This window comes from Chaetura pelagica, unplaced genomic scaffold (genome assembly GCF_000747805.2).
Source record: "Chaetura pelagica isolate M959 unplaced genomic scaffold, ChaPel_1.0 scaffold66, whole genome shotgun sequence".
In the NCBI taxonomy this organism is placed as follows: Eukaryota; Metazoa; Chordata; class Aves; order Apodiformes; family Apodidae; genus Chaetura; species Chaetura pelagica.
The window spans coordinates 2,710,198-2,737,424 of NW_009953811.1; the positions used below are offsets into that span (position 1 = coordinate 2,710,198).

General features: G+C 41.9%; 2 protein-coding genes across 2 annotated transcripts in view; one reads left to right on the forward strand and one right to left on the reverse strand.

Moving 5' to 3' along the window:
• Positions 1–1,039: 1,039 nt before the first annotated feature.
• Positions 1,040–14,277, forward strand: DCLRE1C (DNA cross-link repair 1C). Its single transcript, XM_010001281.1, has 14 exons — positions 1,040–1,148; positions 1,232–1,283; positions 3,140–3,224; positions 6,091–6,150; positions 6,780–6,835; positions 7,469–7,570; positions 7,817–7,889; positions 8,051–8,191; positions 9,048–9,149; positions 9,748–9,884; positions 10,038–10,092; positions 11,535–11,623; positions 12,407–12,507; positions 13,304–14,277. Exons 1-14 carry the CDS (start codon positions 1,040–1,042, stop codon positions 14,275–14,277), a joined length of 2,136 nt encoding a protein of 711 aa, XP_009999583.1.
• A 5,205-nt stretch (positions 14,278–19,482) lies between these two features.
• The window catches only part of SUV39H2 (suppressor of variegation 3-9 homolog 2 (Drosophila)), an 8,511-nt gene continuing 766 nt past the window's right edge, over positions 19,483–27,227 (reverse strand). Inside the window, exons 2-7 of the mRNA XM_010001282.1 lie at positions 26,886–27,225; positions 26,113–26,258; positions 24,554–25,225; positions 22,666–22,812; positions 21,054–21,183; positions 19,483–19,714 (exon numbers count right to left, since the gene is read on the reverse strand). Coding sequence (XP_009999584.1) covers positions 19,605–19,714; positions 21,054–21,183; positions 22,666–22,812; positions 24,554–25,225; positions 26,113–26,258; positions 26,886–27,225 — 1,545 coding nt within the window. The 3' untranslated portion in view covers positions 19,483–19,604. The remainder of the gene's footprint in view (positions 19,715–21,053; positions 21,184–22,665; positions 22,813–24,553; positions 25,226–26,112; positions 26,259–26,885; positions 27,226–27,227) is intronic.

Below are 27,227 nucleotides of genomic sequence, written 5' to 3' on the forward strand. Positions count from 1 at the left end.
TGAGCAGGTGGACCTCAGGTCCAGGCCAGGGCATCAGACAGACAGGGAGGTGCCTTGCTGGTACACCCAAGCAGACTTGTGAATGTGGAGCACCTGAGGGACAAGTGTTATCAACTGGTGTTTGCTACTGAGCATCAAGCTGGACTAGCAGGATCCATGAAGCAGGGAAGGGAGCCTGGGATCTGTGCAGGGGTGCTGGGCAGAGATGTACTGCTCAAGGGATCCACAAATGTGTACGTGCTTGTGAGCCCAGAGGGTGGCACGTGTGTTCCTGCAACAAGTGAACTTTTACTGCTACCAGAGGAGGAGAGGGACTTGCTTATGTTCGATGGGAGTCCTGGATGTAGGTGCTGTTGAATACCTCATCTGTGGCAGTCCGTGTGACCAGCCGTGTCTGTGGTATGTGCTCAGCTTTGTTACTCGTTGAGACTGCAAACTGGAAGCAGCTGTTGCATCCCTCAGCCCGGGCAGAGACCCGCCAGGCCGGGCTGCAGGGGCCAGAGCGGCTGGAAGAGGTGGCAGCACTTCTTAGATGACACTTCTTGTGTTAAACAAGCCAGCATTCACCGAATATATTTGGCACCCTGGAAGACTCAGTAAGAGCTTTCCAAGTGCTTCCACAGACTCTACATGGGAGCTTCATGTATTGACTAAGGCGTTCAGAACGACGCCTAGGCCTGAGTCACCGCGCTGAGGCAACGCCCCCCCTGCTCCCACCGCCATGGCCGCCACCCGGCTGCCCAGCCCTTAGACGACCCACCTGGGTGAAAGGGTCGCAAAACGTGGCCTCCTCGCAGCTCGGCCGGCGCGGAGGGGAGCGGAGCAGCCACTGGAGCGCGATGGCGGCGCTGCCGGACGGTCCCAACCGCCGCCAACGGCCCGCGTTGCTAGGCAACCGCCCCCCGGCGCCGCTTTAAGTTCCCGCCTTTCCCCGCCTCGCTCGGATAGGCCAGCGGGAGGCAGGGCCGTCTCGCGATTGGCTGAGCGCCCCGGGGAGGCGGGGCCTGGCGCGGAGGAGGCGGAAGCGCCGCTCGCCGCCATGAGCCGGTTCGGGGGTCGCGTTCGCGAGTACCCCGGGGTGTCCATCGACCGCTTCGCCCGCGACAACCTGCGGGCGCGCGCCTACTTCCTGTCGCACTGCCACAAGGGTGAGCCCGGCACCGTGGCAACCGCGACCCCCCGACCCCCTAACCCCCCACCCCCGAGTGACGGCCTTGCCCTGTCTCCCCAGATCACATGAAGGGGCTGCGGGCGACGGCCATGAAGAGGCGCCTGGAGGGCAGGTACGGGCTGTGAGGGGCTGCGAGAGGCTGAGAGGGGCCGGCCCGGCTCTGCCGGGGGCTGCCCCGGTGCTGCCCCAGGGTCAGGGGCGCTGAGGAGGGGGCGGCTGGTTTGAAAGCGAGGTCAGGAAACTGCTGTGGGAGTCACAGGTTGGTTTGGGTTGGAAGGGACCTGAAAAATCACCTCGTTCCAACCCCCCTGCATGGGCAGGGACACCTCCCGCTGGACCAGGTTTTTCGGAGCCCCATCCAACCTGGCCTTGAAACAATACCGGGGAGGAGGCAGCCACAGCTTCCCTGGGCAGTCTGTGCCAGTGTCTCAGCACCCTTACAGGAAAGAATTTCTCCCTGATGTCCCATCTAAATGTAGTTCCAGTTTGAAACCATTTCCCCATGACATGTCACTGTAGGCCCTGTAAAAAGTCTGTCCCCTTTTTCCATAGAGTCCTCCTTGAAGTCCTGGAAGGTTTTCCTGGAGCCTTCTCCAGGCTGAACAACCCCAACTCTCTCAGCCTGTCTTTATAGGAGAGGTGTTCCAATCCTCCAATCATCTTTGTGGCCTCCTCTGGGCTCATTCCAACAGCTCCCTGTCTATCTTGTACTGAGGACCCCAGACCAGACACAGTGCTCTGGGTTGGGTTCCACTAGACTAGAGTAAAGGGGCAGAATCCCTTCCCTTGACCTGCTGGCCGTGCTTCTTGTGATGCAGCCCTGGAAACAGTTGGCTTTCTGGGCTGCAAATTCACTTCAAGTCCAGCTTTTCATTCACCAGTACCCCTGAGTCCTCTGCTCCCAATCCCTGCAACCCACAGTCCATGTTGGTATTGCAGATTGCCCCATCTCAGGTGCACGTGGCTTGTTGAACTTCATGAGGTGTATGAACTCCACAAGGATCCTTGTTGCTGTTACTCCCTCGGAGTGTGTTGGTGCATGGAGATAGTGATGGCCTGTGCTGTGGAGGAGGGCAGCTGCACTAAGAGGGGTATGAGCAACCAGGGAGCTGGCAGTTCGAGGGAGACAGTTATTCCCTCTCTGGTCAGGGCTTTGTCTAGAGTACTGAGTCCAGCCTTCGGTTCCCCTGGGCAAAAAGCAGTGTTGGTATTTTGGACCAGGACCACAAAGCTGGTCTGGGGCTGGAGCATATGATGTATGAGACGCAGCTGAGAGCTGAATATCTTCAGCCTCAAGAGTAGGACACAACTGTGTATCACTGTTTGCAGGTAGGGGTAGGTAAGATGGAGCCAGACTTCTTGCAGGTGCATCACAAAAGGGCAAGGGACACCTTTTCTTTTTCACCATGTGCATGGTCAGAGAGGGGAATGGGCCCAGAGAGGCTGTGGGCCAGTTCCTAGACACTGTTGAAGTAGATATTGCATCTCCTCAAATGTGATCAGAGAATCTCTCTTTGCATGTCAGGTCTCAGTGCACTCTGCTAAAGCTTTGTAGGAAGTATTCTGTGGTCTGCTGAATGCTGACTGTCCCAAATGCCCATTCCAGAGAAAGCATGCAAATCTGAAACAGACCTTGGTGGGCATGGAGGCAACAAAGATCTGTGTACATGTGACCACAAACCACACGTTCTATAAAAATATGAAGTCACAGGCACACATCGGTTAGTCTTTGGGTTTGCTGGGTTGAGGAAAATGCATCTGAACAAGGTGGAGTGATTTATTTTGATCCCACTGCAGGCTGGAGCAAAAGTGCTCCTGCAGGCTGACTGCTCTGCAGGTATCTTCAGATAAGAGAGAGATCTGAGCAGATGTTTTGATGTAGCAGGTGCCAGGTGCTGATGTGTTGTTAGATTGCTCCCTGCCTATGCTTTGAAAAACACTCATCTGTGTTTTTTTGTCTCTTCACAGTTTGAAAGTTAAATTATATTGCTCACCAGTAACTAAGGAACTGCTGCTGACTAGCTGGAAATACAAGTTTTGGGAGAATCACATTGTAAGTTTTAGTTTATTTTTCAATTATCACTTTCCAAACAGTGATTCTAGGGAAAATGGAGCTTTCCCTCCTCAGTAATGTCTGAAGTGTTGGTGTTGATGCAGTGTTTCAGGGCTTAAGTACCTACCTCCTGTGTCTTTCCTTGCTGCTTGTCCTGTAGGATTGGTTTATTGTTGTTTATGTTTGATCTTATTTTTCCCTCCACAAAATTTATCCTTTTCTCTCAACTTCAGCTTTAAACATCCTCCATCTGTACCTTGGTCATTTGTATCACTCCTTCCTTTCCTTTCCTGCTCATATCTCTTTGCTCCTGCTCCTGTCCTTATTTCATTTCCCTTTTGTGTCATTTAAAGTATTGTATTGCCTGGAGTATGTATAATCTTTAGATATATCACTTTCCTTTAGCTTTTTGGAATATGGACTATCCTTAACATGAAAGAACTTCCTTAATTTACTTGATTTCCACTGTTTAGGGTCAAAATTCCAGGGATCAGTGGTCATGTATATGCGTGACTGGTAGTTACTTATTTCCTTCCCTTTGCAGGTGTGAGCTTTGAGATTGAACTTGTTTCTTTTTACATCTTAATGTATGTACATACATAATCAAATAGTGTAAGGATGTTACAGTCTCCTGTCCCAGTCAAGGACAGGAGAGTTTTCTAATTAAGTCAGAGGTCAAGAAGAACTTCAGACAAGGTGAAATTTGTTTCCTTGAGGGAGTTAAAGCTCAGAGTTTCTTAGAATAGCTTGTAAGTGTGAGTCATATCCAAAGAAGCTCATATGAGTGGGACCTGGGGGGTAACTCTGGGTAAGAGAAAAAGGAGAAGGAGGGAACATCTCTGTTCAAGGTCCTAGTTTAATTGTGAAGCTGAGGGAGAAAAATAACTAGCTTTATATGAAGCCTTGAGCAATGGAAAGATTTATTGATTTGTAGCATAAGTATGATCCAGGGCTCTGTAAAAAAAGACTGAACAGCCCTTAGGCATGTTTGATATGTGAAGGAGCACAGTCTGTGTAGGTAACAGTGTTTCTAAGCCTGTCAACTTCTTGGACTAGCAGAAATAAAATGAGGTGGGTTTGTGGTGGCTTTTTTGTTGGTGTGGGTTGTTGGATTTTTAACATTCTTGTTTCTAAGCCTGTGTGTGTTTGCTTCCAGTATCCCTTGAAGTTTAACCTAGGAGAAGAGGTTGCTTGCAGGGAGATGTCTGTAAGCTGTTAGGAGTCTGTATGAGCAGTAAAAGGGAAGTAGTCAGTGCTGGTCCTGACATCCCTGTTTAGGAAAATCTTAATCTGAGAAGAGATACCAGGAGTACCAGTACTCCTGGTACTGTCTAAAATGAAGCACAATTAACACAAATCAACACAATTAAAAACATAGATGTTTGCAGCTGCAGCTCCCAGGAGTGACTGCTGGGAATGGCATGAGCTGCACAGGCCTTAAATCCCATAATAGCTATTAAGTGTCTTGTTCACAAGCTTTTGTCTTACAATAAATAAGCTTTCAACTTGTAGCATGTCTGGGAAATGAATTAACAGCTGATTTGATATTCACCAGACTGAAAAAAACAATCAAAATGTCAGCTTCCAGACAAATGTTTTTGTGATTACCAGTCTGACTTTTACTTGTACTTACAGCATAGGAGGCTTTTTGAATCTGCTGCTGGCTTCAACCTTTAAACTATTAAATATGAGGGGAGAACTCTGCTGGAGATATTATCACTTATGGATATAAAGCTAAACTGTGGCTGTCAGTAAAGAATTCTTCAGATTTTTAGATCTAAAACTTGACAATTGTTTCACTACAGTAGGAAATTAGAGAATTACTGAGAAAAGTGAGCATGCAGAATTTAGATCAGCCTCTTCAACTTGTTCTGCTTCAGAAATTGTAGATGAAAAAAATTAGTATTGATGTTTAAAAAATCAGCTCTTTCTAGTTTCTTGAATTCTGAACGTAAAATAGTTTTTGACACACATATCTCTATTTTGAAGCAACTTCTGAGTTTGATTGGTGTTGTGGTTTCTGGTGGAGAAGCCCAATGTTAGCAGCTTTGTGTGAGTACCAGCTGAATGGATCTCATGAAGCTGCCCAGAAATACGTGTCAAGATGTCTTGTGAATTCATCTAGTGCTGTGAAACCCAAGGTGCTGAGGAGACTGCTCAGCTGTGAAGCTGGAGGTTATACCTGAGGAGGATAATGACAGGAGGCTTGCCTTTCACTTTGGCTTTCTTGGGCAGGAGAATTATATACGAGTATTATCTGAAATTAAAAATAAACAGGAGGTTGGGAGAGGAGCCTGCATAGCAGTGCTAAGCTTGCAGGTGGCCACAGAACATGTGTGTTGCAGGACTCTTTTGGCAGAGGATATGGCCAAACAGGGGATTAAGTGTGTTCTGGACATTATTCACCTCTAAATGAACACAGAAATGTGTCCTGTATGTGATTTGTGGGTTCTGCTTCTGGTAATAGGGAACAGTGTGGAGAAGGGCTGCAGCACAGAGGTCTGTCCTAGCAAAATCCTCTCCTGTCTTCTGGAATTGGGATGCCTTGGGCTTTGCAGTCAGCCAAAAATAAGGCTTGTGATCCAGGCAGAGAAGCCAGAACTGTTGCTGTTTAGAAGTCCAACATGTTACAGTTTTTTAAAGCATGCACACTTTGATTGAGGTATCTCCATTTCAACTTTCCAAAAACTTTTTTTCCTCTGGAAATGGAAATTCATTACTTTACTGTAGGAAAATGAGCTCAATTTTACAGGTGTAGCATGAGCCACAGTGGGTGCTGAAGATGTCTACCAAATGAATACTTGACCATAAGCATCACAGTACATGTTCAGTAAACCCTTTAATACATTTATTGATTTTGTTACAGGTTGCATTGGAAGTTGAAACTCCAACTCAGATTTCTTTAATAGATGAAACATCTGGTGAGGTAAGTAACAAAAATAAAATAAAATTAGTGTATTTGTAATGGGCACTAATACTGTTTAAATGAGCATGGGAAACAGATCTTACCTGTAACATCCCAAGTGGACAAGCTATTTTTAAAATGTATGTTCCCCTTTCTCTCCAAGATGTGCAGCCACATGAATTATTCCCTGCTTTGTCCTTATTATCACAGTGTTTCTTTGGTGATGTCTTAGTGATGTATTAGTGATCTCCAGTTTACCTACTGCTCTTGTGATTTCTTTCACTTTGTGTTTCCTGGTGTATTTCAAGAAGTTTTAAGTGCAGGACTTAAAGGTCTGGTAGAGCATCTCCAGGCAAAGTGTAACCCAAGATATTTCTGCTGTGCTTGTTCATGAAGAACCAAGGAAGTAGGACTGTCTTCTAGCTGAGGGGCTTTCTTGAGCACCAAACAATATTCAGTCATCTCTTCTAGCATGACAAAGATGGTCATTGCTCTTCAGGGCTCTTTGGAATAGGAAGAAACTTTGTTCAAAAGCAATGTTAAATGCTGCAAGAGACTGTGGGGAGTAACACGTTGCTTTCACTGTGTCAATGAAAGTACTGGTAGTACTTAGTAAAGGTGTAAAAGTAATGCTAACCTATCTCTTCTAGAAAGAAGATATAGAAGTGACACTTCTACCAGCTGGTCACTGTCCAGGATCAGTCATGTATGTCCTTTCCATACTCTAAATGTCTCTGCTGAGAAATTTGTTCTCTGGAGTTCTCACTAAGTACTGTTTTTTTTCAACTAGAGAAAGCTAGTGAATATAAAAATCATCCTTGGAGATAATATTGTTGTGGCAGGGCTCACCAGCTTTGGTCAAGGTTGAAAAATCACTGTACTATTTGGGATCTCTCCAGACAGAAGTTGTTACCTTGGTGGAGCAGATTAGTTTTCCCCACGCCTATAAATAACAACTTTCTGGATTTCAGCTCTACTTAAAAATGACATACAAAACCCTGATAAAAAAAAAATCCTCCATTTCTTAAGTATGACTTTAAGAAAAAGGTGCCCAGCTTCCTGGTACAAATGCCTAGTAGATTCCTTTGGCTGCCACAGACATCTGAGCTACCTGCACAGAACCTGTAAGGCTTTTGTCTTCAACTGTGACCAGCCCAGGCACAGGTTTCTTTCAGTCTGAATTATTTGGTGTAACTGAAATTACTTGAGGACCAAATGGAGTCCAGTGTTTCCATTACATCATACAGTCCTGTGGGCTGCTCTGAGCAAGGTAACAAATTGACACCTGGTATTTAATGCTTTTTATTGTTGAGTTTGACCGTAGTGTTTCTTCTTGTAGGTTTTTGTTTGAAGGTGAAAATGGCACTGTGCTGTATACAGGGGATTTCAGGCTTGCAAAAGGAGAAGCAGCCAGGATGGAGCTTTTGCATTCAGGGACTAGGTGAGGCTTCAGTTGTTCATGGGGTTTAGAAAGAATGAAAGATCACACTGGTACGGACAATTTTGAAATAATGTACTCTTGTTCCTCATTTTTTATTCTGGGCAGTCAGACAATGCTAAACTTACAAGCCCCTTTTGACTTGGTCTTTGTAATAAAGAGGAAGAATTGCCTGCTTTTGAAGAGAGGAAGTGGAATGTCTTAGTTGTGTGATGAACTGCTCACTCCGGTATAACATCTCTCTTTCAGAGTAAAAGACATCCAGAGTGTGTATTTGGACACCACTTTCTGTGATCCCAAATATTATCATATACCAAGCCGGGTAAGTGTAAATAAGCTGTGAGAGGCAAGGTCCTAAAGCCACTTATTAATTAACACCTCCTTGTGGTTAATCTTGAAAGGCAATGCCATTTTACATTACCAAGTCACAGCAAGTTGCAAGGATCTTGAAAGAGGATTCACAACATTTTCTGAACTTTTCAGGAGGAATGTTTAAGTGGGATCTTGGAGTTGGTGCGAAGCTGGACCTCACTGAGTCGCTATCACGTGGTGTGGCTGAATTGCAAAGCTGCTTATGGATATGAATATTTATTCATAAACCTCAGTGAGGAGCTGGGATTCAGGGTAATGTTTCTGTAATTGTTGCTTTAAAATAGGTCCTCAGGAATGAGTGTGGCCAGTCATCAGGCTGGAAATTGCTGTTCAGAGGACTGCCATGTGTGAAAGATACTCATGCTTTTATTAACTTAAAAAGCTATAGTTGTGCTCAAAATTAATTAACTAGTTGATTTTTGTCTGGAACATCTGGGCACTCCAGGGAGAAGTCAAGCCATGGTTTTTCGAGTTTACCTCTCTCCCTTTTATCTCATTAATGACAAAAGCCTTCTCATTTACATATGCAATTGTTAGGAGATACAGTCTTACTTTATTTGATGATTATTCATCCCTCAGCATAGGAGTTATGTTCTGCTAGTTCTAGACATCCAAGCGACTTGGCAACACTTACCCCATTATGAGTGGATAGTAATCAGAGAATCACAGAATCCTAGGGGTTAGAAGGGACCTCGAAAGATCACCCAGTCCAACCCCCCTGCCAGAGCAGGGTCACCCAGAGCACATCACACAGGAACATGTCCAGGTGGGGTTTGAATGTCTCCAGCGAAGGAAACTCCACAGCCTCTCTGGGCAGCCTGTCCCAGGGCTCTGTCACTTTCACAGGAAAGAAGTTTTTTCTGATATTCAGATGGAACCTCCTATGCTCCAGTTTGCATCCATTGCCCCTTGTCCTATCACTGGTCATCACTGAAAAAAGCCTGTCTCCATCCTCCTGACACTCACCCTTTACATATTTGTAAACTAATTTAGTGGTTGAAATGCCTGCCAGCATTTATTGAGAGCAGAACCATATCTGCATAGTCCCTCCAGCTGCCAATGGGCAAACACATTGAGCTAACTGAGAGTAAACTCTGCTTTTCTCTAGGTGCATGTGAACAAACTTGATATGTTTAGAAACATGCCAGAAATCCTCTACCATGTCACTACAGATCGACACACTCAGATTCATGCCTGTCGACATCCTCGGGTGTGTATCACCTCACAAAGCCTCTGCCAGCCTAGCTGGGAAACAGTGGTTGTAGGTGCTGATGGTTTGGTCCTGTTGTGCTAATGAAGATTCAGGTCAAATGGTAGCTTGATGACAGTGGGAACTTCAGTTAGTGGGTGGGCATTGCTAAAAAGAAAAAGGGAAAATGTCTTAGTTAATGCTAGAGATAGTTTAATTATATTTGAAACTTGAAAAGTATATTTTTAAATGAAGTAAGACAAGCAGCAGATTAGATCAGTCATGTATTATCCATGTAAATATATCAAAAGCAGCTCATCTAGTGTCTCCTGCAGCCACGCACTGTGTTTGTGGTGTGTGGCCTTCCCTTTCCAGGATGTCTGTCAAGCTGAAGGCTCCAAATTGGAAGAGTACAGGTAGAACTGGGGATGGTATGTTGGGACATTGGTCTTTCTGATGGATTTCCTTTGTCAGCTGCACTGTGGAAGCACAATGAAAGAGCAAAGAGTGTTTCGAAGGAGTTGGAAGTGAGAGGAAAACTTGGTCTAGCTAGACACTACATGGCTGAATTTCTTTGGGGGGAAGAGGTCAGGATTGCACTTTATATTGTGTTTGACAGGATGATGAATGCTTTCGAGGGAACAGACTGCCCTGTGGGATGACTTGCCAAAATGGAACTCCCTTGCACATAATCAGCATCAAACCCTCCACTATGTGGTTTGGAGAAAGGAACAAGAAAGGCAGTGTAATAGTGAGGTGAGCATTTGGGCCGTGCAGAAACCTGTATGTTGCCTGGTGCTTCTACAACTGAATCTCAAAATGGACTTTTTTAAAAGTAGACTATGCTTGTCTCTACTGAAGGATGAGGAGCAGATACTTAATTTTTTCTTTTTTTTTTTTTTTTTTTAGGACTGGAGAGAGTACATACAGAGCTTGTTTCTCTTTCCACTCTTCATACAGTGAGGTTTGTATACTTGTAGTACTGAGTATACATTGATTTAAAAAAAAAACCAAAACAGCAAAGGGTTTTTTTTTCATTATTTTGGAGTGGATGACATGACTTGTCACAATTAAAAAAAATATCTTTTCAGTAATAAGACATAAGGGGATAGGAAGTTTTGGATCCTGAAGAAGTTTGCTTTAATATAGCTGCAGAAGAGCTTCTTAAGGGAAGGCAGAATTATGAGCCTATTTTTTTGTTCTCTCTTCTTGAAGTGTTGGTCACTGCTACAATTGTTTTGACTGCCTTTCTATTTTAGATTATTGCCTAACTGTGAAATGCTTAAAGCGTGGCATTTTGGTTTTCAATACATTATCTGCTGTGACTCAGTTTTGGGTGGGTTTGCCTTCTTCTCCCTGCCCACATGTTTAAACAGAATTTTCTCAAATACTAGCTGCCCCTGTTACTTCTCTTTCTGTGTTAAAGACTAAAATGAAATTTGTCATGGCAGCATCCTCTCCACAATCACACACTTACATTTAATATGACTCAATCCAGTTCTTAAAATAATTTCTCTCCTAAGAAACTGAACTGAAGCTGGATCAGTGCTAACAATTAACCTGTCACAAAGCCTTGTACCTACAAAACAGAGATTATTCAGAGCCCTAGGAAGACAGTCCTATTTTTAAGATCCTGGTTAAGTTTTAATTTGTTCTGCCATGCAGAATTTTCAATGAAGGTGCTAGTGTAGTAGATACAACATGGTAGCTTTGCTGGCATAACATGGGGGGTAGGGTATTGTGGCAGACTCGTACCTCCACTTGTAAAAATAAATGGGTCCTACTGGTCCGTATAGATAGGAGTGTAATCTGAAAAATTGCAAGTGTTTTCAGTGCTTCAGTGCTCAGCACTGATAAAGCCTCAGCTAGAGTGGAGTGCCCCAAACTGGACACAATTCTTCAAGAAATTTACTGTCTGGAGAGGATCTAAAAGTCAACAGAGTAAAGCTTGGAAAAATGTTGTGTTTTGTCATAATGGGCTTTTATTGTGGGCTGAAGTTAGACTTTAGGAAAAGTCTTTGAGGAAGTTAATAACTGGGCTGCACGACTAGGGACTTAGAGTCCAGTAAGAAAAATACAGGTCTGAAAAGTTCGAGAGCAGTAAGGACAGAGAAGCACTGGATCACATTCCCTAGAAAAGGTCTATCCAGCCTTCTCTTTCAGAGCTAGTGATGGTCTGTGTAGCAGTTGATAACTGCTGTGAGGTGGTTAGATGGGACTGAGTTCTCAGCATCCATTCAGTTCTGTTTTCACAGCCATCCACTTTGGTCCATGGATTGTGTTGGTCTTCACATGAGTGAACTGGTAGTACTTCTTGTGGGTGAACTTTAATCAGTGCTGTCCTCCAGTGAAATTATGAACTCTTGATGTAACTTGTTAAACTGCTTCTAATTTTCTTCCATTTAGATTAAGGATTTCCTGAGCTATATCTGTCCTGTGAACGTGTATCCCAATGTACTGCCACTGGGTGGGACAGAAGACAAAGTTATGGAAATGTAAGTAACAAGTGGCTGCTGAATGGAGCTGATCTCCTTGCTGTTCTGGTAAGGACAACTTCAGCCTCTCAAGCAAGCCACTGTCTTTTGCTTTACTTGTCTCATAGTTCAGATATAATTTTTTTTCTGCATTAGTCCTACAAGCTTCAGCTTTTTGAAGAACAGTTGTCTGTTAAGTCTGAGAGTTTGTGTTCCACACCCAACTTATATCTGCATCTAGAGTCTTTTCTGCTGTTAAACGCTTTTTGGGTGGAATCTGAACACATGTTCATATCACGTTATCTGGTGACCCCTATTTCTATTTGTCATTGCTACTTCTTGGAAATTTCTTTTGAAGAGAATTTCTCTGAGGACTTGAACCTCTTGCCCTCTGTGCAGCCTCACTGAGGTCTGATCTCATGTGCTGCTACAGATGCTGGCTTTTAGGGAGCAGGAGAGCAGCAGTGTCCCTCAGCCTAAACAAAATGAGGGCTTGTTTCTTTGTTCCTTTTTCTTTTCTTCCTCAGTAAGAAAGGAGATACTGTGCAATTATGGAATAAGCAAGGCACTAAAAGATCATTTCCAAATGGTGTACATGGTGTAAAGTAAATATATACAAAGATAGTTGTCTACCTTTAAGCTGCTTAAGCTTACTAATGATTTAAGAACTTTTCCCTAGCTACAGCTGCCTGTGCTTTAACCCTTTTGTCACAGTTCCTGTGAAAGGCACCAAGCAGTGCATTTAGGTAAAAAAAGAGGATCTGCCAAGTTCTAAATATTAATGGCTTTTCTCATTCACCTCAGTTTAAAGCCATTATGCAGGTCCTACAGGAGAAACATGGAACCCAGGTACAAGCCCTTAGGAACACTGAAGAGAGTCCACAAGAGAGACTCATCTGATACAGGTAAAGGTTCTGCTGGTTCTGCTGTGCCTTACATGAAGGTCTGAGACTAAGCAGAGGTGCCAAAGGCCACGGTGTGCACCATAGTCTGTGTTCAAAGCAACAGCTGAAATATTGGTTAAGTGAACTTAGGTTTTAGGAGGGTGAGAGAGCATTAATTATGTAAAATTGCACTTTTTTGTGATCTTAAAAAACACTTAATGCTTAACAGCCTTTTAAATTTCTGGAAGAGTTCCATCCCACAGTCCTAGACCATCCCTGATAAAGCTGTTTCTCTAACAGAACTTTTATCACCTCTAATGTTGGGGAGGATGAAGTGCTGCACCAGTGGAATTGTTCCTCTTACCTCCCACTGCTTTTTAGAATCCAGCAGCTTTTTAAATTTTCAGTGGTAACTGGAAGCTGTACAGAGATAGCATCTGGAAAGCCACTTGGGACCTAGAAGACAACTTTGGGCCTGCATTCTCTTTGGCTTTTCTGAAGTGCCAAGTACTCCAGGGTGATGTAGTCCTGGCAAAACACATCAGAGGCCTGAATATATGTGTCTGCCAGGGCTACATTGACCTGCTTATTTGGAGGATGGCAACTGGCAGCTTGCCTGGTAAGGTGCTGTGCTGAACAAGGCAAAGGCTGTCAGTAACACCCAGTAAGTCTTCATCTGGGTTAAAGAACTTTTTCCATTCTTCATTCTAAATGATTTTTTTATGACAACTTTGCTCTCAACAGAATTTTATTAGGGATCTGAACTTTCTAAGTGTTGGTTTTGGGGTGCTTTTTTTTTTTTTTATGCTCTTGACAGATGAAGATGACCTCTTTGATGCAGAATCAACTTCTGCAAGGCCTAAAATTCCAAAACAGCATAGGGAAGAGAGCAGGCCCTCCAGAACAGGACAAGCTGAAAATGCTGAAGGAAACATTAATGAGAGCAGAGAAAGTTACAAAGCAACCACAGCTTACACCTCCCTGAAGGTAGACTTCATGGACTGTGAGGAATCAAATGATGATGATGATGAAGATGATGATGAAGAAGAATCTGAAAAAAATACATCTCAAGTTCTTTCCCCTGAGACAGATGCCACTTCCACATCAAATTTTAATGGAGGAACTAGTGACCAACAGGAGTCTAATGACAACATCCCTCGCTGGGATACATTTTTTAAGTGTAACAAACTAGAAGAAAGCTCTGAAAATGAGGACAACTTCCCATCTTCAGCAGATGCTGGTGGGTCCCAATCACTCTTCAGTGATTCAGATGGAGTAAGTGACTCAACACACATCTCCTCCCAAAATTCTTCTCAGTCAACTCACATCTCAGAGCAGGGGAGCCAGGGCTGGGATAGTCAAATGGACACAGTACTCATTACCTCCCAGGAGAGAAATGCCTTGGACATGAGCTGCTTCAGCAAAGGTGGGAGCAGAACAGTGGTTTCTGCATGGCAGGACACTGCCAAGGACAGTCAACCTGACAGCAGTAGGTGGAAGCCATTGGGTCAAAACAGACCTTGTGCCCATGTTGTTGTCTGTGACTTGAAAAGCAAAGACTGTGAGAAAGACGCAGAAACTGCCACTGGTGACATTCAAGATGTGTTGGTGGAAGTAAGTGACAACCCCAGGACTCCTGATCCAGAACTGATGAGAGACTCCCAGAGCTCCTCTGACTTCGAAATTCCCATGACTCCTGGTGCTGAAGCACCTAAGCCAGATAAGCTGTACTGTTTGTATCAGAAGCTAGCAGCAGGAGAATGCATACTCAGTGAAAAAAAGGGCTCCTGAAGATGGGCAGAACTGATGGACATCACAGTACACTGGAATCTTTATTAAACCCTGAATTCTTTTTAATGCCAAATACTATCTGCAGCTATGCTAATTCATGCAATTTTTTGCAGAAATACCTCCCTGTCAGTACTAGGAATTTGCAGCCTGTGTAACTTTATTGTTCCCTTCATGAAAACTAAGGATTTCTAGGAGGGAGTGTAAAAGCCTACTGCCTCCTGAAATTCAGTTCTCCAGGACTGTAAGCAGACAAAAAAACAGACCAGACAATATTAAGGGTAGAACACTAGATTTCATTTAGTGTTCTCTTCATTGTGAGCTCTACAAGTTTGCCTTTGATATCTATGTGATCTCAGGTTTTAGGAAAATACCCCATTTAACTGTGGGGAGGAACACTACATCTTTCAGGGCCAGCCATGCAAACAATGCAATAGTTGCACTTTGATGCTGAATTTCCACTGCTTTTATTTTTTAAAAACAACTGCAGAGCAGATTAGAGTATTAATGAGAAGTTATTTTAAAAAAACACAAAAACAAAACCAAGAAAGAAATTGCTCTTTTCAAGCAATTTCAAGCTCTTTACACTGAGAAAGTGTTGTGATCAGATTTTAACTCCCAAATGAGGCACCATTGTCTGTGGTTTAAATCTAACTCCTTGCAAACAACTTGTCATCAGCTCCTTCATGTTTTGGTTCAGTCTGAATTGTTTTTCAGAACAACTTAAAAATAAAATCCTCTAGCATGTGGTTCCAGAGCCACCAGCAGGAGCTTGCTCTGAAGGTGAACTTGCAGCACTAGAAGCTGTTATCCTGGACAGGTTATGATTCTCAAGAGTCTTCTGTTACCAAGTGTCACCTCCTCTGAAATGGTCTGTTGACTTCACTGAATTAAGACATGTTTACATTTCTTTCTTTTTTTTTTTAAATAGAGACAATAGGACTCTGATTCATGTGGCTGAATAGGAGCCAACAGTGTGCTCAGGTGGCCAAGAAGGCAAATGGCATCCTGACCTGTATTAGAAATAGCGTGGGAAGCAGGACCAGCAAGGTGATCATCCCTCTGTACTCAGCATTGGTGAGGCCACAGGAGGGACATCAAGGTGCTGGAGCATGTCCAAAGGGTGATGAAGCTGGTGATGAAGCCTTGAGAACAAGTCTTATAAGGAGTGGCTGAGGGAACCAGGGCTGTTGAAGAAAAGGAGGCTGAGGGGAGACCTCATTACCTTCTACAACTACCTGAAAGGAGGTTGTGAAGAGGTAGGTGCTGGTCTCTTCTCACAAGTAACTGGTGACAGACCAAGAGGAAGTGCCCTCAAGCTGTGCCAGGGGAGGTTTATACTAGATATTAGGAAGAACTTTTTCACTGAAAGGTTTGTCAAACATTAGAACATGTTGCCCGGGGGGGGGGTGTGGTTGAGTCATTATCTCTGATGTGTATAAAAGTCATCTAGTTGTGGAGCTTGAGGATATAGCTTAGTGCTGGACTTGTATGCTTAATGGTTGGACTCAATGATCTTGAAAGTCTTTTCCAGCCCAAGTGATTCTGAGATTCTGTAGCATGTGCTCCACACACATGTGCCATAATAACCAATTCTTTTACCAAATTCTTAGATTCTAAAGTAATTCACTGCAGTGCCTACAAAAATGCCTGAACAGCAGAATCAGTCATCCAGATATCCATGAGGCTTCCCATCCATATGGTCCCAAGTCCCAAAGAATTAAACAGATTTGTAGTGACAGCTCTGAGTGTGTCTTCAGTCTTTCTGCCATCTTTAGCAATATGTAACTGTCAGACAAGCCAGGGTTTTGCTGTTGGGAACACTAGTGGGGGGGAGGAAACAAAAGGAGAAAAACTGCTATAATCTATGGTTTTAAGGTATGGTATTCAAGTCTGTGTTTCTCCACCATCCTTGGGATTTGTCAACATAATTTCCAAGCCTGGTCTATCAACTGTTGTGGGGTTTTTTTCAGCAAGCTTGAGTGAGTGAAACTGCTGTTGTAACTACCTCTGCAAATAAAGTTTTACAGATCAGAATTTCTCTGTTGCCTTGTTTCCTTAACTGTACTATATATGGCAGTTCAGGGCTGCATTTACAGTGAGTTTAAATATACAGGAACTGTCTGATTTAGGCAAGTTGACAGTGTAAATTTATGCTTTATCACCCATAAACTGAGTAGGAAACACATGACTTCCTCAGAATTGCTCCACTACAATCCATATAGTGCTAGGAAAGAAGAATTAAGAGGTTGCAGTCTTCAACTCTACTGCTCCAGCTAATTTTCACAGGCTGAATTAATTTGATTATTTTTTTTTTTTAAGAATGACAACAACAAGAGAAAAACTAAATTTCATTTATTTTATCAAAAACTATAGGAAGATAGCAACACTAGAGATCACACTTTATGAAAAGAAAATGTTCCTGAGCTTACAAACTGCATATTCCTAAAACATACATTAGAAATAACCAAAAGATTGACTTAACCTTTGAGATTAAATAGACAACAGCTTTTCTTACAGGTGATCTTGCATCTTTAGTTTTGCTACCAAGAAAAAAGAAAGTAAAATTCAACCCAACCAAAGAGAACAGGTAAAGGACAGATTACATGTTACCAGTCCCTAAGAAGTGCTTATACACAACCGAACCTGGTAGCCGTGATGATGCTAACAGACCACAAAGCAAAACAAAAGCAGAAGCTAGGCTGGTTTAGGGTCCTTAAGAAACTGAAAATAGCTTTTTCTCCTTTTCCAATTTGGCAGTTTTTCCCCGCAGACACGTAAAAACAGCAAAAGGAGTTTTCAAAGTGACACAGTGTCCAGGAAGCTGATTTGCACTGTGAGTACATAAAACAGAAAATACTGTTCAAGGCTCAAAATTGGATGCATGGGTTTACTTTGAATAAATACAAAGTACTGTTACCTCCCAGAACATAAATTAATGATCCTTTATTTATCGCACAAGAGGCAACACACATATCCTTAAAGAACTGCAGTGTTATTCCAGTGCTGGTGGTAACATTTACTGCCCTGAACAAAAAGGCAGACACTGAACTCAAGTAAAACTAGCAAGACTTATCTTTAAAATGCATTTACTTATAATTTTTAAATCAGATTGGGCATAGCTATAGGTAGAAAAAAAGCATGTCAAACCAGCCCTGTGTCATCTTGCACAGGAGAGGCCACAGACACTGATTTAGTAAGGAATCTGTTTCTCTCTGCAGCCACTCTTGCCATCCTGTACAAACAGGGAGCGCTGCAGACTGTCGTGGATTAAGGAGCTGGAGATTCCACCCACATGGAATGCATTGCTGCCTGAGGCTACATGCAAGAGAAAGCACTAGTGACTCCAAATGATATAAGGATCACTTAGAGTTTGTTAACATTAAAGCTCCACATTCCACTTCCAACTTTAGATTAAAACAAACAAAATTATTAAACAAAAAAATCATTTAGAGGTGTGACATGATAAAAATTAACTATTCATGATTTATCCAAGTGCACGGGTACAGGTGAGGGTGGCAATACCAAATACTTTTAAATCTAAGCAAACTTTCTCATATTCATTAAACAATATAAGGTATCTATTTCAACATGGATCTCTTCACCTTGTAGATTACAAACCTTACAGAGCACTTTCAGTGGCCCAGACTTGTCACCCCAACCATGAAACCAGTATGGGTTGTAGCAGAGAAAAATGTAACTTCCTGCCAAAGAGACAGATCTTCAGAGCAGATGCAACTGTGCTTCTTAGTGAACAGCCAAACTGTGTTATCCTTTGAAACACACTTTTTCTTTGGAGTGCTGGTAATTAACAGGAAATTTAAGGCATTTTCTAACAAATTAAGTAAACGGTTATAAGCTGGGTACTCAACTTCATTCACCTGAGCCAACAGCTGTGCACCTTATAAAGGTAACTAGCTGACCTATGATACATAGCGAGCATCCATTTATGGAGCACCCATTTATGGAGCAACATTATTCTGCCTGACCCTATCAACATTTACATTATTTGAAAGCAATATGCAAGTTTTACAAGCTTTTAATTCATGAGAATAAAGCACTTCAATCACTCCCGGAGCTTGGACCTTGGGTGTAACTCCATTCATAACCTACCTCAAATTGCCCTTCAGTGTTTTTGAAGCCAAGCAAAACTTAGCATACATTATGAACAGACTGAGACAACTTTTAAGACAATTAGGAAAAAAAAAAAAAAGAAGACTCCAGCAGCTGAAGAACAGTACATTTCTCAGCCTTTACATTCAAGCACATCTTACAAATGTCTACAGCAAATGGGTGAACTCAGCCCTCGTCTAACTTCACTGAAGTTAACAATTTTGCAACAAGAAAAAACAGGCCTAGTATCCTGAAAGTCTGTCACTAGATAAAAATGTCACAGTATGTAAAAACTGAATCAAAACCAGCTGTCGATACAAATCAGTTCCCAGGGCATTTTTGCACCAACACCTCTGTCAGACAATGGGCTGTTCCCCCTATTCTCTTGTTACCTATTTCCAAACTAGCCAGTAACTCATTTCAGCAATTACTGCCAAATCTCTGCAATGAAAGCAAACAAAGCATGTCACTACTGATCATCTCATATTTACACATTTTCTGTAGAACTGCAGACTTCCTGTAGCATCATAACCAAAAATCAGAACATCACAACTGAAAAAACTTCTACATAACTTCTAAATAATGTAAGGTGAGCTGAAAATACTCAAGATGTTGATCTTACATCTGGAACCTGCTAAAACCACTTGCTTTACTTGCGTGGAGTTCAATGGGCATCTCAGGATTTGTGTTCTGTGAACCTCCATTTAGATGCAGTTTGATGCCTGTCCTTAATCCTCCACCCCAGTGCCATAAATGTTATTGCTAATCTCCTGATGCTTTTCTTGATAAAACAGAAAGGCAAAAGAACTCAACTATGATATAAAACTCAAATGCCTCCAGACTTTTTCAAGGTATAGAAAATACATAACAACACTTCATCCCACTGAAATCAGTGCAAAAGGACAACAGCTCTAAGTTCCCGTTCAAATATTCATATCAAAGTACATTTTACAGAGCTTTCTTAGCATACATTTTCCTGCTTCCTAAATAACTGCTCTAAAAATCAATTTTTAATCCCCGTTATCAGTTTTGTATTTGCCTGAAACACTACATTTCTCTCTTTGGCCAATGCCATTTTGATTACAAATGCAATGCCTTGTTTTCACTGTATTTATTTACATTAGATGTAAGAACACTTGAATATATGTGTGAAAGAAGATTCTTCTTAAAACACATTTAGAAGAGAATGAAGTATTTGTGACTTTGGATACTGAAACTCAGTTGAGATAACCTCTGCAACACACAGCTCCACATTTACAGACAGTTCTGATCCTCTTTTTGGATGGGCTAAGACCATCAGCAGAGTCTGAAGTCAGATCTATTGAACCTGTGAGATAGAGAAACACAAATAAAGAAGTTTTAAAATACAGACTGAAACTGTGCTAGGTAACATTGGCTTCAAAAGCCTTTGACCACCCCAACTCTTAAAAGAACTATGTGTGAAGCTGCACTTGAATTCTACCAACACTCACGTTACAAGTACATACACATCACCCAGCACACATCTCAGATCCAAAGCTCAGTGGTCTGTGTCTATACTGGTCAGCAGAGGCTACAGTCTGCCTTGAATGTTAAGGGTCACAGACACCATGTAAAAGAGGAGTTTTAAGGATTTGAATTTGTCAGCACTAAGAGAGCTTATACAAGAATGAGGTACATCTCTGGAGAATCAAGATGGTTCTCTGAAAACTAAATAGCAGGGCAGACAATGCAATGGTGGTGTGGGTAAACAGTTTGCACATAATGTTTGACACACACACACACCACTCCTGCCAGCAAACCTCAAGGATTTTTAATTGTATTGGAAAAAAATGTTGTCATAGAATGGTTTGAGTTGGAAGGGACCTTTACAGATCATCTAGTCTAATCCCCCTGTCGAAGGCAGGGACATCTTTCACTAGATCAAGCTGCTCCAAGCCCCGTCCAACCTGACCTTGCACACTGAGTGATCAATTCATCAATTGATCGATTTGATCAGTTACCAAAGAAGAGCTGAACAGTCCAGGATGGAAAGGACCTCGAAGAATCATCTGGTCCAACCTTTCATGGGAAAGGGAGCCTAGATGAGATTATCTTGCACCCTGTCCAATAGCCTCCTGAAATGCTTCAGTAACAGGGATTTCACCATCTTCCTGGAGAGGTTGTTCAGTGAATGAAAGCTCTCACTGTAAAAAATCTTCCAACCTAAACATCTGTACCATAGGACCTACAACCACAACTGAGGCCTACAGACACCAGAATCCAAGGACAAACCTACAGTGCTTTTAACCATTCAGCTGCTACAATTGTCTTTATACCTATCACTAGCAGATTACTTAGGTAATTGTTTGCCTGAAATACTAATTTGAACATATGAAGCCTTTTTTTATAATGATAGCCTGACCATTCTTTTGAGCACTCTTGTGACAAATCTTCAAAATAATTTGCCTTGTCAGATGTTCCAACCACAACACCTTGCTGTGAGCTAGGACCACTGAAGGAAGTAACACACCAGAGGTGCAGGCAAAAGCTTCTGGTGCAACGTGTCTGTGCAACGTCTGCTCTAGAATCCACAGAGCTGTGTAGGGAGATGCAGTGTCTGACCTGAAATGCTATCATCAGTCAGGCTGCAACAGAACCCACCAGTGCCCCAAACCTCCCACAGAACAGCATTAAAATCTGCAGACCTTTCATCTGATAGTCAAAAGTGAGCTCTTCTCCAGCCTTGATGGTTCGTGTAGAAAACAGTGCTATTCGAGGAAGACGCAAGTCGAGGTTATCAATGAAGACGTTGAAGACTTGAAGATTTGGATCACACTGTAAAGCAAAGAATTGATGCAGCTGCTGTTAGGAAATATGCACAGTATGGTTCACTGAAGTGTTCAAGTAAACCAAGGTCACAGAAAGGGAAGAACTTGTTCTCTCAGCAACAGAAGTAGTGAAATTAAGTTATCTTCAGAAGTCAAGAAACTACATACTTGAAATAGCATTAAATGAGAACACTCCTACCCTTGAGTCTGTCCAAGGCAACCTTTGCACAGTAAGCAGACTACATTAACATGCAACAATCTATTAAAAAAATACAGCACTTTCAAAAGATGACATCAAAAATATGACAAAGTAATTAAAGCCAAGATTTACTTACAAAACCACCAAAAAGAACTAAAACTGAAAGGGAAGAAAAACAACCTAGTGTTTCCAGCCACACTCACTGTTGTGCATTTATGTTTAAGACCTGCTTCCAGGCCAGAAATAGTGTTTTCATACTGTGAATAAATTTCTATTTTCAGTTGTTAACCTGCTTGGCTTCTGAATTATCTGCTATGGGCTGGGTGGCAGGAATGTCTAGGACACTAATAAGGAATGCTGCATGCTTTTTTGCTCTTAAAACAGTAAAATATATCCCAAGTTAAGGTATCAGAAGTGAAGTAAGATATTTAACTTTATATGAAAGTGTGAACACTTCACTCTCATTTCCAGAAGTGAAAAGCCATTTGCTGTAGCTAAAACTCTTCCTCATCCTTCTCCCTGGCAAGCCTACCTGAAATACAAATGTCTTCAGCTCACAGATGAGAAGACCTGAATTTACTGTATTGGAGAACACTGACTGCACACCTCACAAAGATTAAATCAGTAAGAAATAATAATTTTTAGTTCAGGAATTTTCAAAAATGCAGTTCAGCCTTTTTGTTTTAGGTACTTCAGTTGAACAGGAAAGAAAACACTTCAAAAATTTCCTGCTTAAAATATACTTTCAAGTCCTTTGGCAAGTTTAGATTTGAAATGAGGAGAGAAAAAATTATCTGCAGAGGAGAAATACCAAAAAAAGCATAGGAATTTTCATTTTTTCCTCTACCAATGGTCTAAAGGATGACACTCTTCATAGCCTGCCCTGCTACAAAATAATGCAACAATTCCTATTGTCTTTGACTCTTGACTAATTCTGTTAAATACTTCCTCACATGCTAGGTCTTTTAGTAAGTTGAAGAAAATCACACCCAAACCGCCCTTTTTGGGTTGTCTAGAATGTGCAGATTCAGTGACAGCCCCAGTCCTACCAGATGCCCACTTCAGGCAGCATCTCATTGCCAGATTTTTGTAGTTAGTTCTACTTCAAGTAAGGCTAGGTATTCCACTCCATGTATAGTGTCATCTAATTGACTGGATTGTGCTGGCATGAAACAAACTGCTCCAGAAAAAACTGTGAATATGCTAAGAAAATATTGACAGTACGAGAAGGTATTTCTGGCACAATTAGGATAATTCTCCAAACTTTTAGTATACAAAACAAGGTCTTACACTGTGATTCACAAAGTGGGACACATTTCCATATCGAGCTGCATCTACTGTAAATTCATCTGAATCATAGTCCAAATCAAACAAGTATGTAATTCCCTGGTTGTCATATAGCTGGCCTCGTCTCTCTGCTTCCTCACTTGTAATCACCTAAAAAAACAAGAGAAAAAAGATACCTGCATCATATTATTAACTATTACTAAATGAAAACAAAAATCACAATCAAGTTAGGAAAAAAAAAACATTTTACCTAGTAAAAAATACCACACTCATGTTTTGATGTTGACATAACATTCCATCTCTCATAAAAACATACAGCTAAACTAACTAGTTAGTGATTGAGGTTTCTCTGGATTCAACTTCTCTACAGCCAACACAGAGTACAACCTCATTTCAGGAAAAAAAACAAATCAGCACCTTATATTAAGAGTTTTTATGATGATAGATAGAACCAACTGTTTCTATTTGAAGTTTCTATACACACAATTTTTCCATTAGACCCAGAGAGCCTTGTTTACTTCATGTAAAATAAAGTTTCAACTTCCTCTCTTTAGACAGATGAAGATCAACAGGCCTTTAAAACCTTTACAAACACATCTACAGAGAAGTATTCTCCCTAGAAGCACCTCTTCCTGCTATTTTTAACTGCAATGAAAGAACCTTATTCATGACAACTTAGACAGACACATCGATTTCACAAAGCTGAACCTATGCAATTAGGCTAGCATGTATCAAAATGAGATAGAAATCCACAAAATCCCCAACGGAAGAGAAGAACCACAGTCAGTTCCGACAGAAGCAACAGCTTAACTTCACTGCAGCCTGTTAGGTTAAATGTATTCTGTTGTGCTGACTCAGCAATCACAATTTGGCAGCAAGACAGATATGAAATGTCGTGGAAATGGACAAAAAAAGCCCTTCAAAATCTGACAGATCAGGTTTGAGAACTTATTCAGCAGCAGGGAATAAGCAAATTGAGGAGAAAGAGAAAATACACACTAAATTATCTTCTGCAGTAGCCCCTCAACAGAGAGACAAGTGACTGACCTCTCGTATGTTTACAAGAAAGATACCAACATTAGAAAATCTGGGGCAGGAAGGATGGAGGACAAACAATAAATACATAAACATTTGTATGAAAGGACAGAAGGAATTATTTTAAGTCAGTTAGTAGCAAGGCACATTTGTGGCAGAAATACAACAGACTGGATCAGAGAGGCTGCCAGAAGCTATTGATGGAAGAAGGATTTCCTTTAAAAATACTATTAGGACACATATCTAAAATAATTATTCAGGATTATTATTATTACTACTACTACTATACTACTACTATGCAGGATAAGTATTCTCTTTACATTCAACCTTTTACAACTGCTTTGGAATATAGAACATTCTGGACAATATAATTTTTCTGTCATCTAGAATGTCTATTTATTGTCTATTATTCCTCTACACAAAAGTAGAATTGTCTCTTATATAAGAGAAGTCAAGAAGTGTTAATACTGATGGAAAGCTCATCAAGATTTCCCCCAACATTTCCTCTACTGTAAATTATTCATCTACATGAGATAAATACATACCTCTCCAACATACTCCATCACAAAACTGTTGGTTTTAATTGTCTGGAGGGTTTTTACACCCCAACCACGGCCATTGTTAGCTTTACATTCAACCTTTTACAACTGCTTTGGAATATAGAACATTCTGGACAATATAATTTTTCTGTCATCTAGAATGTCTATTTATTGTCTATTATTCCTCTACACAAAAGTAGAATTGTCTCTTATATAAGAGAAGTCAAGAAGTGTTAATACTGATGGAAAGCTCATCAAGATTTCCCCCAACATTTCCTCTACTGTAAATTATTCATCTACATGAGATAAATACATACCTCTCCAACATACTCCATCACAAAACTGTTGGTTTTAATTGTCTGGAGGGTTTTTACACCCCAACCACGGCCATTGTTAGTTCTGAAGATGCAAAGAGAATATGGTGTACCTTTCTGTACTATCCTATTAGGGCAGTCAGGCCCACACCTACAAAATGAATTGCATTCATAGATAGGCAAGCCAGGCTGGATTTTCAACTTCTTACGTTTATTGTAAGCCAAAATAAATCCAGCCTCCTTCGGACAGCACTTTTCAGCCGGGCAGTCAGCACATTCACAGCCAGTCATTATTCCATTTAATACATTTATTCCTGGAGCTGGTTTATACTCATTAATGTAGTAGAAGTCTATAGGAGGGCCTTCAAGATCCACAGTGTTTTCTACCAGAATCATTGCTTTATGGTTCTTTTTCCTGTTGAGTTCTTCTTTCCATCTCTTCAGAGCTATTCTTTGCTTAGCTTTCCTTACAATGTAATCTGTAACTGCTGGTTTCAAAGCTTTAAGGTGGTTTCTTAATTTCAGTGCTTTGCCTTCTCTCAATCGAGACAGGTATTCATCCCTGTCACTAAGAAAGTTCTGAAGAAGCAATGGGCAATTCAGATTTTTCTGAGGTTCCCAAGTATTTGAAGATTCTGGCCATCCTTTCCATTTCACAAGATAGTATTTTGTGCCCTTGAAATACAGAAACAGAGATTTAGCCACATTTCATCTTGCTGAAATTCAGTATCACAGAGCACACAGACAAACACAAAAGAGCTCTGGAGTTAAGAAATGGCATCTAGAGCTGAGCATCTTGATGTCCCCATAACAAATAAACAGCTGGGATGAACTCTGATCCCTAATGCTATACCTGGAGGAGCCTAGTTTGTTAAACCTGTTCAGTAAGTTAAACTAACTAGTTGTATTACTCTTATGCATATGCAGAATGTAGTTGTATAACACAGAGAACAAAAAAAATATTCTAAACTCACTGAAAAAAAACACAGAACCCACTATTTGTCATAACAACCATCCTCTCAAAGGAGTACTCAAATTCAAAACACAGAATTTTGTACTTATAATCAACAAGCATACGTTTTTTACTTCTTTTTAAAAGGCCAAATAACTGTAACAAGGCCAAATCCTGAAACTGAATATCACTGGCATGATCAAGCCACAGGAATCCAGCTGCAGCACGTGGCCCTAACTCTTCATTAAACAGACTACAGCAGTCAGGAGAGAAATACAGACTGTTACCTGCAAATAAAGGAGAAGCATCATAACAAACACCAAAGCTACAACCAAAAAGCAGCAGCATTTTGCTTTACTTCTACATATGCAAAGGCAAAACATTTCATATTCTGTTATCTCCGCATTTCAGAAAAAGACCTTCCTGCAACATATTGACAGCAGTGTTTATCCTGCTGCTTACATTTCAAAGTTTAAAAGGTATTTCATTCAGTAACAGCAAGAGCTTAGTCCTCACATCCTGCTACTTTATATTAATCAGGAAAGCTACCTTTGGCTCGCTTCCAAATTTCAGCTGAAAGAGTGACCAAATTGGTCTGTGTTTCTCTTACCTCTTCTACCTTGTAGTCACACAAATATTCCACCTCATATCTCTTTAGACTCTTGTTGGTGATTCCAATGGCTTTACATCTGAGATTTTCCTTCCTACATAATTCTTGGAGGGTCTCAATTGAAGCTAGACATGGCACATACCAAGCTACAATAAGAAAATTGGTAAAGAATCCTATTTAATGTCTCAGCTAAATGGAAGTCATTATGCCCTATCCCAGAGTCCCCATATTATCATTTCTGATGGCAGTCCACGAGCCTCCTGTATGACTACGGCACCTCATGGAGTCCAACTCAACGGGTAAAGTGAAACACATTAACGATTCCCTTCCTGCACTTTGACTCTGAATGGTACGTACGTTTATAAAAAGAAAAAAACACAAATATTTTGGAGTGCAGAGACTTCCACACGCGAAAGCTGCAGTAAGAACCGAGCAATTTTCCTACAATTAAAGCATCCCGTAACTGGACCACGGCGAGAAGGAAACCTCCATTCTTTAATAAGACCGCCAAATAGCTATAGTTAGCCAAGGGGCATGGAGCACTCGCGATGCAACCACGGTGACTGGGTGAGGAAGGAAAAGCTCCAGCGCGACTCTTCCAGAAGGATCGCGGGTGCCCGCTCAGCGAGGCGGGTTTTAAAGGGACGCGACACTCGGCGGAGCGGCACGGCAAGGGTGTCGGCTCCTGCCAGAGCCCGGGAAACGCCGGTGGGATGAGATCCAGAGCAGCAGCCGCGCGGGACGAGCCTTCCTCCTCCTCCTCCTCCTCCTACCGAGCAATTTTCCTACAATTAAAGCATCCCGTAACTGGACCACGGCGAGAAGGAAACCTCCATTCTTTAATAAGACCGCCAAATATCTATAGTTAGCCAAGGGGCATGGAGCACTCGCGATGCAACCACGGTGACTGGGTGAGGAAGGAAAAGCTCCAGCGCGACTCTTCCAGAAGGATCGCGGGTGCCCGCTCAGCGAGGCGGGTTTTAAAGGGACGCGACACTCGGCGGAGCGGCACGGCAAGGGTGTCGGCTCCTGCCAGAGCCCGGGAAACGCCGGTGGGATGAGACCCAGAGCAGCAGCCGCGCGGGACGAGCCTTCCTCCTCCTCCTCCTCCTCCT